Source organism: Choloepus didactylus, chromosome 2, assembly GCF_015220235.1.
Source record: "Choloepus didactylus isolate mChoDid1 chromosome 2, mChoDid1.pri, whole genome shotgun sequence".
NCBI lineage: Eukaryota > Metazoa > Chordata > Mammalia > Pilosa > Megalonychidae > Choloepus > Choloepus didactylus.
The window spans coordinates 25,235,446-25,254,616 of NC_051308.1; the positions used below are offsets into that span (position 1 = coordinate 25,235,446).

The following is a 19,171-nucleotide window of genomic DNA, read 5'->3' on the forward strand; positions in this document are numbered from 1 at the left end:
CAAGATTAGAGGAAATATGAACTAACAAATAGTATATAGACCACCCTCAAGCTCTTGAATGTGTAATGTGCAAAAGTGCATTTTAATTGGTCTTTTGATATGCAGAAACATTTTCCCTAAAAGTTCTGGGAAGTCCCCAGTCCAACACACTGAAAGTCTATTTAATCCATAGCCTTACTTAAGTGTCGATATATTTACTCAAATAAAATGATAGAACCTAACCATAAGATGTAACACTTTTTCTAGAAAATATTTAAAGTATACCTGTTGTATGCCAGGCACTATCCTAGTTGATAATGTTATAAAAATAAATGCTTTGGATAAAATGTGGGTGATAAATATGAAAAATTGCACCATAATGTGATAAGAGCTAGGATAGAGTGAAAGGAGCAGGAGACTCCCTGAAAAGGAGACAATTATTTGACCCTGGGGGGAGCTGGGAGAGTCTTCATAGAAGAGCCAAAATTTGAGGTTGTTCTTAAACCTTGCACAGTAATATGCTTGAGAGAAAGATGAAAGGACTTCCCAGCAGATGGAGCAGAATGATCCAAGGCATACATGTGGAAAACTGTAATTTACTATGGGTAAATTTTGGAAAATAGTGCATGTGGGGATTGGAGCTGGAGGAGGGGCAGGGGTAGAGACTGACAGGGATGAATGTAGTCAGATCACTCTAGGGTACCAGTGAGACTGGAGAGGGAGAAAGCAATTTCTGAGATTTTTTTCAGGGTTGGACCCAACAAGACTTGTTGCCTAAATAAATTTGGGAGGGGAGAGATTGGAAACATGTTTCTTTCTTGATTTTTGGATCAGATGACCATAAACTGAGATTAGGTATTCAAAACAATGCACAGATTTGAGGACCGAAAGGAATAGGTGATCAGCTGGCCATTTTCATTTTGAAATAATTATAGACTTGTGAGATTGCAAAAATACTACAGAGAAATCCTGTGTAGCCTTCACCCAGTTTCTTCAATCCACAGGTCTTATTCAGATTTCACCAGTTTGATTTTCACTGATTTGTGTGTGTATGCACACATGTTCATAGTTCTATGTATTTTATCATGTGTAGATTCATGTAACCAACACCAGTGAAGATTGAGAACTGTTTCACCTCCACAAAGATCCCTTCTGCTACTCCTTACACCACCCCCTTCCTTGTTTTCTGTCCCTAACCCTTGGTAACCACTAGCTTTTTTCACTCAGTATAATACCCTTGAGATCCATGCAAGTGTTGCATCTATCAGTAAGTTTTTTTTTTTTTTAATTGCCGAGTAGTATTATATGATATGAATGTACCATAAAATTTGTTTCTTTGTTCACACACTGAAGGATATTTGAGTTGTTTTCAGTTTTTAGCTGTTATAAATAAAGCTGTTAGGAACATTTGTGTACCTGTTTTCTGTGGACTTAACATTTTCTTTCCCTGGGATAAATTTTCTTAGGACTTAAATTTTCTTGGGTCTTGTGGTAAGTGTATATTTAATTTTTTAAGAAACTGACAAACTAATTTTCAGAGTGTCTGTACTGTTTTACAGAATTGAGAGATCCAACTTCTGGTTACCCTTGACAGAATTTAATGTTAATATTTTTTTTCCAGCTATCTAATAGGTGTGTAGTGACATATCACTGTAGCTTTGATTTGCGTTTAATGGCCAATGATGTTGAATAGCTTTTCATGTGATTATTTGCCGTATATGTGTTCTCTTTGGTGAAATGTCTGTTTATGTGCTTTGCCCATTTTCTTGTAAAACTGAGGTGCCGGCTGGATCCCGCTCACACCACTTCATCCTGCCTCAGTTCTTCCAGGTGAGGGTGGAAGTTCAGCTCTCCTCTCGGCCATGCTGACACCATAGGGTTGACAGATTTCATTTGGTGTTTGGCTGGAGTAATTGGGTATTAAGAGAAAGATTTTCTGTTCTGCCTTGTCATCTTTTTCCCAACCCTTTGGCTAGAGGGGACTGACTTTTCTGTTTTTTTGTGTTTCCTTTTTGTCTGTGTCTGTTGGTGGTTTGGGTTGCAGGCCTCTCCAGTGTCCCATCTGTAAAATATGAGAGGCAAAAAGAAAATCTGTGGCACTTACCACCATGTTGTTTCTCAAGTCCCAAGGTCCTTGGCCAGTCTGCCTCCTTCTTTCCATCTTTCAGTGTCTTCCTGTATTCATTGTATTACATCCAGGGTATTTTAGTTTTAAGACGAAGAAATGGTGGGGAATGAAGCAGTAACATCTCGGTACCTGTGCTGGTTTTTAAGGATCTGAGACCCTTTTCAGATAGTCAGAGACTCAGTAGAAGGTTCTGTGGAAAGACAAGGATATAGGACCGTTGACATCAGGAAATAATGGGTAGGGTCTTGAGGGTCACTCCAACTTTGAGTAGGCCTTGGCTATTCTACTTAACTAGTTAAGATGTTAAGATTCAGCCTTTTCTTAAAAATAGGGAAGAAGGAGGTGGAGGAGGAGGAGGAGGAGGAAGAGGAGAAAGAGGGAAAAATGCCCATAAGGGCTACTGTAAGGATTAAATGAGATTGTACATGTAAACAGTGTGCCTGACAGATACCAACTGCTCAATAAATACTAGCTATTGAATTTTCTTCATACGAACCAGCTGTCTGTAAGAAGATCATTGTTGAACTTGGAGAGAATTGTTTAAACAGGAACAAAAGGCAGATTGCAGGAATTCAGAAACTGAAAAATAAGATGAGGAAAAAGTCAGTATGCCTTCAGGACACTATGTTGGAAAAGTAGAGGAAGAGAGAGGGGGTAAAGAGGGAGGGATAGAGGGATGTTGGTGGGGGGAGAAATGAGATTGAGGTTTATGTAGGAATGGTGAAAGGACATGGATTTTTTTTTTTTTTTTAGAGAAGTTGTAGGTTTACAGAAAAATCAGGTAGAAAATAACAAGTTTCCCAAATACATACAAACTGCACACACACACAGTTTTCTGACTATAAATTTGCTTATTCTAATTATTTCATATCAGTGAGATCATATGATATTTGTCCTTTTGTGTCTGGCTTATTTCACTCAACTTGATGTTTTCAGGGTTCATATGTTGTTGCATGTATCAGAATTTCATTTTTTTAAAGGCTGAATAATATTCCATTGTTTGTATATACCACGTTTTGTTTATTCATTGAACTGTTGATAGATGCTTAGGTTGCTTCCATTTTTCTCTTGTTGTGAAAAATGCTGCTTATGGACATTGGTGTGCAAAAATCTGTTTGAGCCCCTGTTTTCAGTTCTTTTGGGTACATGCCTAGTAGTCTGATTGCTGGGTCAAATGGTAATTCGGTGCTTATTTTCTGAGGAACTGCCAAACTGTTTTCCACAGCAGCTATATCATTTTACATTCCCATCAACAATGAATGAGTGTTCCTATTTCTCTACATCCTCTCCAACACTTATTTTCTCTTTTTAAAATAGTAGTCCTTGTAGTAGGTATGAAATGTTATTTCATTGGGGTTTTAACTTGCACTTCCCTAATGGCTAAGGATGTTGCGCACCTGTTCATGTATTTTTTGGCCATTTGTATATCTTATTTGGAGAAATATCTATTCAGCTTCTTTGTCCACTTTTAAATTGGGTTGTTTGTCTTTTTATTGTGGAGTTGTAGGTTTTCCTTATACATTCTGTATATTAAACTCTTACCAGATACGTGGTTTCAAAATGTTTTCTCTCATGGTGTAGGTTGTCTTTTTACTTTCTGATGAAGTCCTTTATGTACAAAAGTTTTAAATTTTGATGAGGTCCCATTTATCTATTTGTGTTTTTGTTGCTCATGCTTTTGGTGTAAAGTCTAAGAAGCCATTGCCTAACACAGGATTCTGAAGATGCTTCCCTATTACCAAGCTGTTTTGATTAGTTTAGCTTTCTCATAAGTTTTAAAATCAGAGGTGTGTATCCTACTACTTTGTTTTCCTTTTACAAGATGGTTTTGGCTGTGCAGAACATCGTAACCTTCCGTATAAATTTGCTGATTGGCTTTTCCGTTTCTTCAAGGAAGGCTGTTAGAATTTGAATCTGTAAATTACTTTGAGTAGAACTGACATTTTAGCATTTAGTCTTTCAATCCATGAACATGATATGTACTTCCTTTTATTTAGTTCTTTGATTTCTTTCAGCAATGTTTTATAGTTTTCCATGTGTAAGTCCTTTACATCCATGGTTAAATTTATTCCTAGATACTTGATTTTTTTAGTTGCTATTGTAAATGGAAGTTTTTGTCTTGATTTCCTTTTCAGATTGTTCAATGCTAGTGTGTAGAAACACTACTCATTTTTGCATGCTTATCTTGTACCACACCATTTTGCTGAATACATTTATTATCTCTAGTAGCTTTGTTATGGATTTTTCAGAATTATCTATTTATAGGGTTGTGTCATCTGCAAATAGGGAAAGTTTTAATTCTTCTTTTCCAGTTGGGTGCCTTTTATTTCTTTTACTTGCCTGATTGGTCTGGCTAGAATGTCCAACACAATTTGGATAAATGGTGACATGGGCATCTTTGTCTTGTTCCTGGTCTCAGAGGGAAAGCTTTCAGGTTTTCACCATCGAATATGATGTTCACTGTGGGTATTTCTTATATTCCCTTTATCATACTGAGGAAGTTTCCTCCTACTCCTAGTTTTTTTCCTCAGTATTTTTTTCAAGAAGGGCTGCTGGATTTTCTCAAATGCTTTTTTTTTATTTTTTATTTTTTCATCAGCTGAGATGATCATGTGTTTTCTTTTCTATTAATGTGATGTGTTCCATGAATTAATTTTCTTATGTTGAATCACCCTTGTATACCTGGTATAAATCCCACTCTATCATGGTGTATAATTCTTTTAATATGCTGTTGGATTTGGTTTGCTAGCATTTTGTTGAGGATTTTTACATATATATTCACAAGGGATATTGGTCTATAATTTTACTTTCTTGTGGTGTCTTTATCTGGCTTTGGTATTAGAATAATGCTGGCCTCATATATTAAGTCAGTGAGTGTTTCCTCCCCTTCAATGTCTTGCAAGAGTTTGAGCAGGATTAGTATTATTTCTTTTCAGAATGTTTGGTAAGATTCACCAGTGAAGATAGCTGGTCCTGGGGTTTTCTGTCTTGATAAGCTTATGATGACTTATTCAATCTCTTTACTTCTTATTGGTCTATTGATATCTTCTTTCTTCTTCTGTCTGTGTAGGTAGTTTGTGTTTTTCAAGGAATTTGTTCATTTCATCTAGGTTATCTTATTTGTTGGTATACAGTTTTTCATAGTATCCTCTTATAATCCTTTAGTTCTGTGAAGTTGGTAGCAATATCCTCCCTTTCATTTCTGATTTTAATTATTTGAATCCTCTTTTTTTTCTGTCAATGTAGCTAAATATTTGTCAATTTTATTGAACTTTTTCAAAGAAACAATTTTTGGTTTTTCTGATTCTCTAAACAATTTTTTTTTTTACTTTATTTCCTTTATCTGTACTCTAATATTTGTTATTTTCTTCCTTCTGCTCACTTTGGGTTTAATTTGCTCTTCTTTTGGATCCTCAAGTTGTGTAGTTCAGTCTCTGGTTTAAGGTCTTTCCTTTTTAATGTGAGCATTTTGAACTATGAATTTCCCTCTGCACTGTCCCATAAGTTGTGTTATGTTCTGTTTTTGTTTTCATTCACTTCAAGATATTTTCTAATTTCCCATGTGATTTCTTCTTTGACCCATTGGTTGCTGAGCAGTGCATTGTTTATGTCTACATATTTGCTTGAATTTTCCAGTTCTTCCTCTGTTATTGATTCCTAGTTTTATTCCTTTGGAGTTGTAGAAGATGCTTTGGAAGACTTTATTATTTTAAAACCTATTGAGACTTACTTTGTGACCTAACGTATGGTGGATCCTTGAGAATGACCCATGTGCTCTAGAGAGAATGAACATTCTGCTGTTTTTTGTGAAGTATTCTTTATATGTCTTTTTGGTCTGGATACACACAATGGGAGAGCAAGCTAGCTCTTCACCACACTGCACACAGGGATGGGGTGGAGGAGGGGCCAACAAGAGCTCCTGGAGCTTCTCCTACTGTTTCTAAAACTTTGTTTTCTAGATTTGGCACTTGCCCAGTTACTGCAAACTTTAAAGTGTTTTCCAGAGTTTTGAAGAAGATGGTTCTCCCAATTTTTGTTAGTTGTTCAAAGATTGGTCAACTGAAATTCAAGGAGGGACTTTTTAATAAAATAGACTTGAACATGTTCCTGGACTGAGGTAGAAAATTTAGTAGGGAGAGGGAGAAATGAAAGGGATAGTTTTAGAAAGAGTAAGTCACTATTGTTTCATCAGATTTTTATTAGTGCCTGTTTTATTTCAGGTATTTTTCTCTGTGCTGTGGATAAAGTGATGAACAAAAATTCTTTTTAATATGGGAGTCAAACCTTTAGTAAATAAATATGAATTTACATTTGTGATATGTTATGAAGGAAAGGTTCATTCTACAATGAAGACATTGTAGATGATATAAGTAGGATGATTTAAGATAGATGAGGATTAAAAAAGACCTCCCCAGTGTAGAGATATTAAAACTGAAATAAGGAGGTGGCAGGTCATGTGAAAGATAAATTTAGGGAAGGTTTTAGGCACAGGGAGCAGCATTTATACAGGAGGACCCTGATCTAGTTCAACTGAAGGCAAACCACTGAGAATGGAATGTATTCAGCACTTGGGAGCATGGCATGAGCTGGAATGGAGAGAAACACAAGATGCAAACCATATGGGACATATTAATGCTTGTTGTATTATTTGAAAAACAATTGTCAGCCATTAAAGAGTTTTAAGTGGAGTTTAAATGTTTGGATTAGCAGGTTCTAAAGAACTGCATTGGACATTGTGTAGAACATATATTGGAGAAAGCCAAGGATGATTATGAGGAGACGAGGTGGGATATAGAAGAGTTGACTTGAGAGATGGTGGTAGTTGGTTGTTGTCATTGGAAATGGAGAGAAGTAGGTTGATCCGAGACTTAGTGATTAATTTGATGTTGAAGGCAAGTAGAGTGAGATGTATAGATGACTCCTAGCTTTGGCATGTATGGATGGGTGACTTGTTTCCAGTTTGCTGGGGGATTGCTGAAGGTTATAGGGAAGAAAATATGTTAGTTTTGTACATGTTTTATTTGAGATGCTTGTGAGATATTCAGGTAAACCAATGAGAAAGTAGTTGCTTATTTGGATATGAAGCTCAGAAAGGAAACATGGACTGAGGCTGTTTGTCGTAGAGTGAACTGATAATGGATGAAGATCTGGCAGTGGGAACTGAATGATCAGCAGAGGTATAGGAGGAAATCCAAGGAAAGGGGATATAATATAATCAAAGGATTAGGAGACAGGATCACCTAATAAACCTAAAAGTGACTGGGGTGATGGTATTTGAGGAGAGAGGCAAAGATTAAAGTAACTACCTTGTGGGCATAGAGAGAAACTGAATAAAAGAACTGGTTAAATTTTGACCTGGCACAATGTTTTCATTTTGTATCCTTTAAAACACTAGTTCCTTGGGATAGTAGCACCTCTCTCTCTCTCTCTCTCTCTCTCTCTCTCTCCCTCTCCCTCTCCCTCTCCCCTTCTCTTTACACACACACGAGTTTTGTAATCAACTAAGTATGAAGAACATTGTTAAACAAAATTAAATAGCTTTTTCTACTGGATAAGCATATTTAGTATTTGTGTCTTTAAGAGAAAAACGAATATAGTGCACAACAATTTCTAATGAGTCTCAGGAATCTAAGTTAGTGTTCTTTGGAATACCATTTGTAAAACATTTGCTTAGCCTCAGAATTAGGAAACAGTCAATCTCAATATCCTTCCCTGCCTCCCTCTCCCCCTGCTCTCCTTCTCCCTCTCTCTTCATTTCTTTTTCGCTGTAGAAGTCACAATTACTCCTAGGAATTGGAGTGATAGAGTTCAGTTGTAGTGGGAGTCTGGGCCTGACGAGTGGTGGTCAAAATACTTGGTGAAATAAGTGATGAGAACTAGGAATCTGGTCTGTACAGGTCTGTGCTTGGGGGAAGAGTGTGCCTGGGTTTTAAGATGATGAATCTTGGGATCCAGTGACAACATTCAAGTCAGCAGGAGTTGGAATCAATTTCATTTGTAGGCAAACACAGTAAATCTTGAGAAAGTAATATTTTGGTCCAAATTTTCTGCAGATGACAAGCGGGGAGGGCCAGGGTGTGGGTAGGAAGGGGTATGCATAAAATAAAAAAGCACGTAAAGCTAATCCTTGTGGTACCAGATTCTGAAATGATTTACTCTTGGAAGGGATGTTTGACATAAAGCATTTCTGCTATATACTAAAGCTAAGTGGTTATTTTGAGAAAAAGCACTTAAAAATATAAAAAATAGAATTCAGCTAACTTACTCTCTAATTGTGGAGAGTCTTTAACAGTGAATACTTGTTGCTTGTCTACAATTTATTGGGGTAAATACAGGCTATGAGGGTAGTTCTAAAATATGTCAAGGACTTTAGAGATTGGTGCCCCTGTTTCTTTAAGATGACTAATGTTTAAAATTCATATTGTCTATTGGTCTGGGTGTGAGAAGGGGGATGTTTTTTGAAGTAATTGGTTAAAGAGGGAAAATTGAAGGTGATTAATAGTATATTCATGTGATTGTCTGTCTGACTATCTAATTATCTGTTTGAGAGTGAAAGTGACAGATCATCTAAAGTGGAGCAACTAAGCTTTAGGGAGAAAAAGAATGAAGAGACAGCATCATGCACATACAGCTGTGGGAAAGAGGAAGAAAGCGGTTTATGAGGCATGGATAACAGTCACCCATAGTTCTCTCTACTAGCCATAAAGTAGCACTGTCAGTCTAGGATAGCTCTGTTTCTTTCTAAAGTGAGCAGAAAGGGTCTTAGACGGTGCAGGATATAGAAGAATATGCAATTAGTAATCCAAGTGAACTGGTGGTACTGCCAGCCAGTCGCTTTGTTCTGAAGACACTGAGGAATTTTATACTCCTCACCTTTAATTATTCTTGCAATTTATCTTGTCCCTATTTTTTATCTTGTAGCTGTTGCTTGAGATTTTTTTAAGGCCCAGGGTGCTTTGCTGGACCCATGGAGTAGACTTCTAGTCATCCGGCCCCTGGCACCAACACTCAACTAGACTGAGACCATGTCAAGTTATCTAGAGTTAAAAAACAAAACGACAACCACCAAAAATCAAAATCAGGCCAACCAACAAACATAATTTCTTCACTAGGCTATAGCAAGGTGGTGGTGTGTTTTGTTTGTTTGTTTGTTTTGTTTTTTGTGTGTTTTTTGGTGAGGTTTGGGTTTAGAATGAGTTTGGGCTCATAGATATCAGACTAACCAACCACTCTGGTAGACTAACCAACCACTCTGGTAGAAGCTCTATTTCTTTCAAAAGAAGATAGAAATTGTAGGATTGAAAGTTTTTATATGGTATACTTTTGGTATGGACTTGTGTCCTAAAACAACCCTTGACATATTGATATTCTTAATTTGATATTCTTTTATAATATTACCTTGGCTACTCTTTTGCCAGAAAGATGGGTGTGGTTATTATTAAAATATCATCTTGTAATGAAGATTTAAGTGGTTTTCTGATTATATATGTCAGTCTGATTTTCATAGGTAACTATGATAAGTAAATGAGGTAGTGATTAGTCCTCTAAAATTCTTGGGCAGGATCACCATCAACTGGGAGAAAAAGTAAGATCATTATGCAGTTGAAATTCTAGAAGTTTCTTAAGTTTTGGAATAACTTAGGTTATTTGCAATGACACTTCTTTGTGTCCTTTTGATGCATCACATTCCAAAAGCCAAATTTATCAAACTGTTGGAGGATTGACTTTTCTCTTTGACTATTCTGTCATCAGTTGCTATAACATGTTAAAAGATGCTTCTTTTGAGGTAATAGGTCTTTGTTAGTTACTCCCATCAACTGGAAACTTGTAGTTCAAAATAATTAGTGAATGCAAAGGAGAAGATAGCTTTGTTTACATGATGTCTATAGATTCTCTAGACATGCATCAGGCACTATCTTCTGCAACAGTTCTTGGCTGAGCTGCTTTTCTGTTCAAACAAAAAGTAATGTTGAAGGTATTTTAAGTTCTGAGGGTTAGACTCAAATTCAAGATGTGGTAATCTACTCACACTCTTTAATTCATTTAGAAAATTCAATATGTTGGCTTTTTTTGAAACATCTTTGTCAGTTGTAAAATAAAGGTAAGACTACAAATAAAAATCATCCAAATGCTCTGCTAAGACGAATAAATTTGTGCTTCTTAAAGTCTATAAAATCTTCTACTTTTTGTTAAAAATGCAGAAGATATCCCATAAAGGAACAAGTTTGGGATGACAGATTTTTAGTTTAGACTATAAAGGGTAAAAGAAGATACTTTGGAAAAAAATAAACTGGAGCAGAACCAAAACCTTTTTTTTTTTTTTTTTTTTTTTTGGTAATGATTCAGTCATTCAATTGTACTTTTCTTTTCTGTAAATGTAATTAGCATAGTAATTATTTGCCATAATAAATATTTTATTTTTCTTTTAAAATGTTATAAAACCTTTAGGATTAAGTTAATTCCAAATTAGCTTGATTTATTTCTGAATAAGGAGTGAATTTCTAAAATGAAATTATTATATTCTGGAGACAGTATTATGAGCAGCCAAAATAAAAAGAAAGAAAATCTATATTGTTTTAAATCATACTTGATAATATTTTATGGATCACTAATAGTAACAGTATTTGGAAGTCAGTAGCATTATTTAGAGATGATCTGACTTGCACTAAATGTGTTTACACTTTAAAATGCCTTGTTAATTAAGTGAAGCCTTGTAACAAACAGATGCTAAGAAATATGAAAATGTATAATTTTGCTGTATTTAGTATCATCATTATCTAAGGGATTCAATTGACTAGATTTTGAAACACTGCTAGCTTTTTTTTCTTCCCCTCCAGAGAGCACAGTCAGAGGAACTGGAAAAAATTGAAAAGCATGGCCGGTCATCCAAAGACAAGGAAAATGCCAAGTCTTTGGACAAACCTGAACAGTAAGCACATCTTATAACCAACCATGTAGAAGTCAGCCACCCTACGTGTGGGTTCTTTCCATTTGGAAAATGCGGTGTCTTGTTATGAATGCTATGAGGATTAGCATCTCTTTATATAAGTTCTATTTTCCTCTTAACTTGACTTTATTTCCTTAGGTTCCTTTATGAACTGTCACTAATCCCCAACTTTTCAGAGCGAGTGTTTTGCATCCTGTTCCAGTCAACATTTTCAGAAAGCATTTGCTCAATTCGTCGCAAACTGGAATTATTGCAGAAATTGTGTGAGGTGGGTTCTGATCCATAGAAAGCTGAAGCTTGATTTCTGAAATTTAATCTTATTCAGTCACATTCTTATTTCAAAAAGTTTCCTTTTTTTTACTGTAAGTATTCATTAAATATGAAGGATAGCAGTCCCAAAGAATGGAACATTTTATGATTATGTTTCAAGATCAAAGCAAGTGTTCATATTTGGTGCTCTGGGCTGCACTACAGCATTGCTCGAGTGTGGCCAGTGTACACAACCTCTGGAAAATGCTCTACCTTCTGCCTTTTCCACAACAAAATCTCCACTTTTCGTGATCTTCTCAAACATCAGACTTCTAAATGAATGCAATTCAAAGGCATTTTATTTACTTTCCTTTATTTTTGGAAGGACCACTGAACAAATTGTTAATAATATTCTAACCAAATGCTTTAGGAACGACCATATAACTCAGGAGAAAATAAATATTTTTATGAAAACGAATAAGAAAATTCAACACAGAATACCCATGTTAAAATTTACACCAATTTGTCAAAAATCAGTAATAGCGTTCATTCTGGTTGTGGTGTATCATTTTGAAAAGTAGAAAAATATTATTAAAGACTCAAAGTTTGGGAGGAAATGAAATGCAAATTTAAGTTAAACAGTGTTTTGGAAGAATGAATGAATTTTTTGGGGGGGTTCTAATTTTGAAAATTAATCTCTATAACTACTTTTTGCTTTCATATAAATTATGCCAACCATTTGTATCATCCAGAGGTTGGTAAAATTAGGATGATGGCAGTGACATTATTTTGTAGTAGTCCTCATTTCACAGCTCTGTTTTTTTCCTTGCAGTTACATCATAGACATGAGACTAGATTGGTATCTCTTAGCTCATCAAAGCGCACCTGCATGATTGTTGGTGGTGTGTCTTTTTTAAAGTTAATTTTGAAGTCAGTGTTCTTAAAATATGCCTTATAATGAGCAATGATACAGTTGTGACCCCAAACTACTATACCATGAATACCTGGCATTGATTGAAAATGATTCAAACATAACCTCGTGTAAGTAAAAAAAAATGTTCTTTATCCTGTTTTACAGACATTAAAAAATGGCCCAGGGGTTATGCAGGTTCTGGGTCTGGTTCTTGCCTTTGGCAACTACATGAATGGTGGAAATAAGACCCGGGGACAGGCAGATGGCTTTGGATTAGACATCCTTCCAAAGCTGAAAGATGTCAAAAGCAGTGTAAGTATTTTGTTTGAATGAATGTAGGCAAATTGAGGATAAGATGTTTTGTTTAACAATAGATTTAATTGTAGACCATTTGTAATCAGTGATTCTGAGGTCAAATGTTTTTTTATATTCTTAGGTAAGTAAAAGCAATGTGATTTAGTGAATAATAATGATTCCTAAAGTGAATAATTTTGAATCCCATGTCTAATGAATAATAGAGTAGACAATATTTTAAAATAAAAATAATTTTTTTCACTTCTGTCTTTATTATGACTGCTAATATTCATCTTTTTAAGCTCTAAAAGACTGATTTCCATGAATAAGATAGTGTATCCCTTACTTTCTTCCTTTCCATATTAAGCAATAAAAATAAACAGGCTCATGTTTTGAAAACAAAGATGAGTGTAAGTAGTTTATAAATAAAATATAAAATATGATCCTGCTTTTCTACTTATCATTCTCTCCATGAAACTGCTATGCATGGGAATGTCCAAGATTTCTGTGGACCTGATTTTTTTTATCTTACTTGTAGAGTTGTGTTTGTTTAAAATTAAGACCTAAGAGATTATGACAGTGCCAGTAGAAACTAAGATTAGTGAAACAACAAGATTGGTCAAAGTCACAGACTAAAGTTCTTGATTGTAAACTAAGAAAATGAAAGGGTTCTTTTTCTCTGATAAAAGAACCACCACACAGAACAAACACTACGATGAAGGAAATTATGGGCATATTTTTAAAATATTAAGTTTAGGTAAACAATTGTCTTTATAGCAGTAAATATATATAGAATTGTCCTTAGATAATGAAAAAATCTCACTTGTAAGAGAGAGGCATTTCTTTGGTCTTTTCTGTCAGTCACAACTCTTTCATTTTTTCATTTATTCATGCATCCACTCATACATTCACTCAACATTCTCTCATTGTGCTTCAGCGAAATGTCAGACACTGCTTTTCCAAAGTTAATTCAAATATAATTCTTCCTTGGTACACCAGCAGCATATATTTAGTTCAAGTGTTGCTTTATTTGTAGGGTTTACATTTCATAGGAACCTACAATATATGGACCTGATAAATCAAAAGTAAAAGCTCTGCTCTAAACACATGGTCATTATTGAACAGGTCTTAGCAACTGCTTGTTGTTTTAAAGCAAATAACTTTTGCAAATAACATGGGATTAGAGGTATCATCAATATAATGTTTAACTTATTGAAATGGATCTGAAGTAGAATGAATAAGGGATCATTGGTAATTGTTTGTGTTGGTTGATATATCTTAGTCAACTCCCCATTAATTAAATTCCATTCATTTAAATTATGAAGGAATAATCTATATATGAATTAAATACTGAATTAAGAAGCAAAATATTTTTATTATTTTTTGAGCACTCAGAAAAGCTATGCAAAGCCTTCCTGACTTTGTTCTTTCATTGTAAAACAAATATAACTACACCTCTTCTGAATACTATTTGTAGACCTTCATGGAGGGAGCTGGTATTCAGATCACTCAGAATTTTCTCTCAACGTGAATAGCAGCAGACCTTTAATAAATGTTTTGTTAATTGATTCAGGGACCACTGACCATTTCATTAATTCACAAGTTAGAAAAGAGAAGTCAAGCTAATTAAATCATTTTAAAACAAATCCTGTCTAATAAGGAAAGTCTCTAGTAGAAATATTACTGTGTCATATCTAACTTGATTATGATTATGTTCTTTTTATAAATAGAAAAATCATGATTAGATTAAACATTCTATAGGATTTGCTTTTCAAATGAAACAATAAATATATTTGGTCTCTCACATTTAGGTTTTCTAGTATTTATTTTAAGCAACAAAAAAATTAAATTAAAATTAATGCCTCTGAATGCCTTTAAAAGCTACTCTTTGAAGACTGGTAGATATAAAACAACTTTACATTTTTTCTATAGAATTATATATGTTATATTATTGCTAGTTGCATGTGTATTAATTCTTGAATTTAAGCTGCTAAGGTAATGTGTAATGTGCATGCACATTATAAAAGATCCCATTTACTTGAGATGATATTTAACTTTCTTAGTTCCCTAATTTAAATACTGATGAGTCTCAATCAAACTTACCAGTATAATGGTACCTGCCAGTCCAGTTGTATAAAAATGCTGGCAATGTTCAATTATTTCATTTAAGGTGGTAGTTATACATTTTAGTAATAAAACATTACAAATTAACAAACTAAATTTCTGGTTAAGGAGGGTAAAAATAGAATGGTATTTATAGTTGAGACTCCACCATTATAACAGCTGGGCTTTGTCTTAGAGCTAACATGGGAACACTGGGAAAAAAGATCTTCTATGCAGTTAAACTTCTTAGATACATTGAGGTAATTTGAAATGGAGACTTTCACATTTCATTCTAAATATTCTCATGCATATATGTGGATTCACTAGAATTTATACTAACACTGTATCTTTAATAATTTTAAAAATATATTGTATAATTACTTTGGTCTTTCTGCCTAGGACAATAGCAGAAGCCTTTTGTCATATATTGTTTCATATTATCTTCGAAATTTTGATGAGGTAAGACAATTTTTAAATATAGGCATTTTAAAAAATTCTTTATTAGTTGGTTGATTTGGCAATGTTTTTATTTTTGCCATTGTTGCTACTGTATTATTCATATTTATATTGATGATGATTAGTTTAAAATTCATGTTTCTTGCTAATTAGGATGCTGGAAAAGAACAGTGTGTCTTCCCACTACCAGAACCCCAGGACCTTTTTCAAGCCTCACAGATGAAATTTGAAGATTTTCAAAAAGATCTCAGAAAACTAAAGAAAGACTTGAAAGGTAACTTATAATCTTAAAGAAACTAAGATTTTGAATGTATGCTTTTTTAATGGGAGAAAGGCAAACTTTTCAATGTTTTGAAGAAAATTTATTAAACTTGTATAGCCTTGTAGAACTAAACTTTTTGTGGCAAAAGAAAAATTTTACCAATATTCTGTTTAAAAAGTTATCTGTATCATATATTTAATCATAGAATTGTATCTTGGTTACTCGAATAGCAATCTATTTCATCAGGAGCGAGTTTGATCATGCTGTTTCTGTTTTATAGCCAAGAACAGTTGGACATTCATAATGTCATAGTTGGATATAGATCATATCATTGTTAAAAGATAAATAGTTCCTCTCTAGTCTCCCGTGGTATACTTCCCCTAGATTTTGTGGCTTGTGAACTTTCCTGGGAACAAAATATCTACTTACACATATTTTGTCAAAAAACACATGCAGGTATGTTGTTTCATAATTATTCACAAAGCCTTATGACAAATCATCTTGAAGGTAAATAGTTTGAAAATCTTCAAATTTATAAATTAAAAGTAAGAGTTATACAACTGGGAGGAGTTATATATCACAACATTTTGCCAAAAAATTCAATATTTTCCAAGTAAAATCCTTTTTATTCCCCTTTCATGAGGTGATTCTTATTGTTGAGGAGGTGGGAACACCTCAGCCATCTATCTAAGTCTCTTTTTCTAACTCTATTAAGCACAGACAGGGAGTGAACAAATTTATGTGAGATTTTCATATGATAAATTGTTACTAAATGAAAGAAGAGGCCTTGCTACCAATGTCTAGAAACCAAAAATTGATATAATTTTTAAGAGACTCTCTCCCAATTTTTAGATGTGTTTATCCAGAAATACTGATATGTAGTCAAATTCATGGAAACCTTATGTTCTGGTCACAGATGTTTTTATATGGATTTAAATCACCATCTTAATATTATGTAGTTTGCTCACAGTTCTCGTGTATTCGGCAGTGTTTATTGGGCTTGGTACATATTTGCTATGTATACAGATATTTGCTATATGTACTGTGAATACACATAGCTACAGTCATTGATTTCAAGGAGGGGTACACTTCTGTGGCTTATCTGCACCTCCTTAGAGCCTTGTACCTAGGTGCTCATTGATTGAACTCAAGAATAACTGCTTTGTTTTAATAAATTAATAATGAATAAACCAATGTTAAATTTGTGTAATACTATGTTAATACGTATTTAAGTTGACAACAAAGCAAACTGTTCATGGATTAGCTTTTATCTTACTTCAAAATTATGGCACGTATCTTAGTTTGCTTATGAAAGTTTATATATACACGCACACAAGGATGTGGTGCTAGGGATATTTCTAGAGGTTCTGGAAAATACTTCACACTTTAATCAACAATTCAGTCTTGTAAAGTAGGATTTCATAGTTTACAGATGATTTGATAAATTCTGAGAAGAATGGTAATGTTATTACCAGGGGATTAATGTTTGCTTCAGTTTGTGCATCACTTTGGATTGTTGTTCCATTTTGTTTTAGTATCTACATGCTTTTTTACTATAAGTATTAAATATACATGTAGCCATGAAAATGACAAGTTCTCATAAGACTTGGAGCTAAAAAGAGAGAACTGACACTAGATAATAGCTTTGAAAAGGATGAGTTGCCAGTGACTCTGAATACTATTTCCTCTTACACATTTATCTTTTAGAGAAATGTGACAGCTAGAGCAGATTAAATATTGGAGGAGCATTTTAGCAATTTCTGAGTGCCTCAGAGGTTAAGAAAGTGATGATTTTAAACAACATGAGGGTTTTCACTGTTACACATGGGTGAGATGAATTATCTGAAAGGGCTATTCCCTCAACTAGCAAGCATAACCTTTGCCTAGCACAGTAAGTTGTTACAGTTTGGTCCTCTAGAAAATAAAAGTGGTGGTGATGGAGGGGGGTTGGGGTTTCATGACCAAATGAATACGGAAATTGTTGGGCTAAATTAAACTTAAAAGAGTTCTTTACTGCAGGAATTCGTAGTCTCTAAAAAAAGATTTGCAGCAGTTCTCCAGCTTATATGGCCATGGAACACTCTTTTGTCCATATCTGATTGAATCTCTAGTCAGTGGATCACATTTTGAAAAAAACGCAAGCCTGGTACCATGCTGGCACTGAAGCGTGAAGTTTGCTTCTGAGGAGCTTACAGTGGAAGTAGGGAAATGAAACATAGTTCAGAAAATAATGTAATTATATATTATTGATCTTGTAAAATGAGATCAGCTTGAAGAGCTGTTTACAAGGTGGAAGACTGCATTATCCGTTAGAAACTAACAAAAATCATAATTCGCCTCATTTATTCTTTTCCAATATTTGATTTTTTCCATAGAAAATAAGATGTTTTGTGACATAAGGAAGGAAATCTTGTGAACTGAAATTTTAAATTCAATTTTTAGGAAGGGTTAGCACAAATGTAGCATTTCTTGCCAACAAGACATAAAATAAAGCTGCCTCATGTTTTTCGGAGTCAGGTGGGTATAATTAGATATATGTCTGTCTGACTAAATGGGAGTCAAAATGGGAGATTTTTGGATTATGTTATTTTGAATATAAGTATTTTTAAAATAATATCTACATTTGATAAATATAGCCTATTAAAAATGATTCCTTTTAAGGAGTCAAATTAGGAAATTCATTTAAGAAGATTCAAATAGCCTGTTCACATTTTTTTCAGAAGCAAGTTGGTTTAAAAATGCTTAGAAAATGAGATAATATATGTAAAGCTATCCCAGTGCCTTCCATATAGTAAATAATCCCATAAATATTGTTTATTCATGATAAGGTTAAAAAATAAAATAAGCAGTGTGATTAATTTGATAAAGATAGATAAGCTATAGCCATTAAATCACTCATCTGCTGCCTATATGTCTTCTGTTTCTGCTTAGACACTTGGATTTATTTCTAAGGAAAGGCTAAGAAATAATATGTTATGGCTCAGACATTTTAATAAGATGACTGAAACTCATTTCAGCTTTTTATAAGAAAATCCATTACTCTGGGGTTTTATTCTTTCTCCCAAGATTTCCATAGCTCCTCAGTGTACTCCCCCATCTTTCTGAGCTCAGTGACATGTAGTTTGTTAAGCAACCTGATCTGCTTTTGATCTCTTCTGGCTGTCAGCAGCTATTCTTGTTGCAGTCATGCCCAATGATGACTTCTGTTCCAGTGTCATTCTTGGGTAGAAATTGTGGCACTTGCCACAGGAGTAAAATCAACTCAGTATGTACAGAGCATTGAGTAATTAAGTTACTGGAATTGGGCAAGAATGTTCTCATGCAAATTCCTCCCCGTGTCATACATCTTTCTCTGTTCCTCCCGACCTCACACCCCCATACCTGACTTGAAAATACGTTTAAAATTTATTAACTGTGTCTTCAAGCTCAGGCAATGTTTGCATGCAAAGATGTATTAGTAAAACCAGTCATTAAACTTTTTTGTTAATTTATTACCTTATAGTTACTAGTTTGTAACATTACATTTATAATTGTAAGCCTTTTTTTTTTGAGGAGAGAAAAAATGAAGTTGTAAACTCAGGTGAAATGCCATCAGTGAGCTTTTTTTGTTAATAAATTTTTATTCTGATTTGTAAATTCATATCAGTTCACAGAGGAGAAAATGTATTTTCCTGTAATCCTACAGCCCAATGATAAACTATGTTAATATTTTGGTAGATTTTTATCTTATCTTTGTGTATAAATGTGTTGCACATGAATTATAGAGTTGGGACCATGGTGTCTATAGTTTTTGTAATTTTTGTCCAGTCTTACAGATTTTGCTTTATAGTAGGAGAATTT

At 34.2% G+C, this 19,171-nt stretch overlaps 1 protein-coding gene across 1 annotated transcript in view; it reads left to right on the plus strand.

Annotated features, from left to right (window-relative positions):
* The window catches only part of FMN2 (formin 2), a 408,121-nt gene that overhangs the window by 250,215 nt on the left and 138,735 nt on the right, over positions 1 to 19,171 (plus strand). Inside the window, exons 9-13 of the mRNA XM_037821962.1 lie at positions 10,945 to 11,036; positions 11,193 to 11,322; positions 12,382 to 12,528; positions 15,013 to 15,072; positions 15,223 to 15,343. Coding sequence (XP_037677890.1) covers positions 10,945 to 11,036; positions 11,193 to 11,322; positions 12,382 to 12,528; positions 15,013 to 15,072; positions 15,223 to 15,343 — 550 coding nt within the window. The remainder of the gene's footprint in view (positions 1 to 10,944; positions 11,037 to 11,192; positions 11,323 to 12,381; positions 12,529 to 15,012; positions 15,073 to 15,222; positions 15,344 to 19,171) is intronic.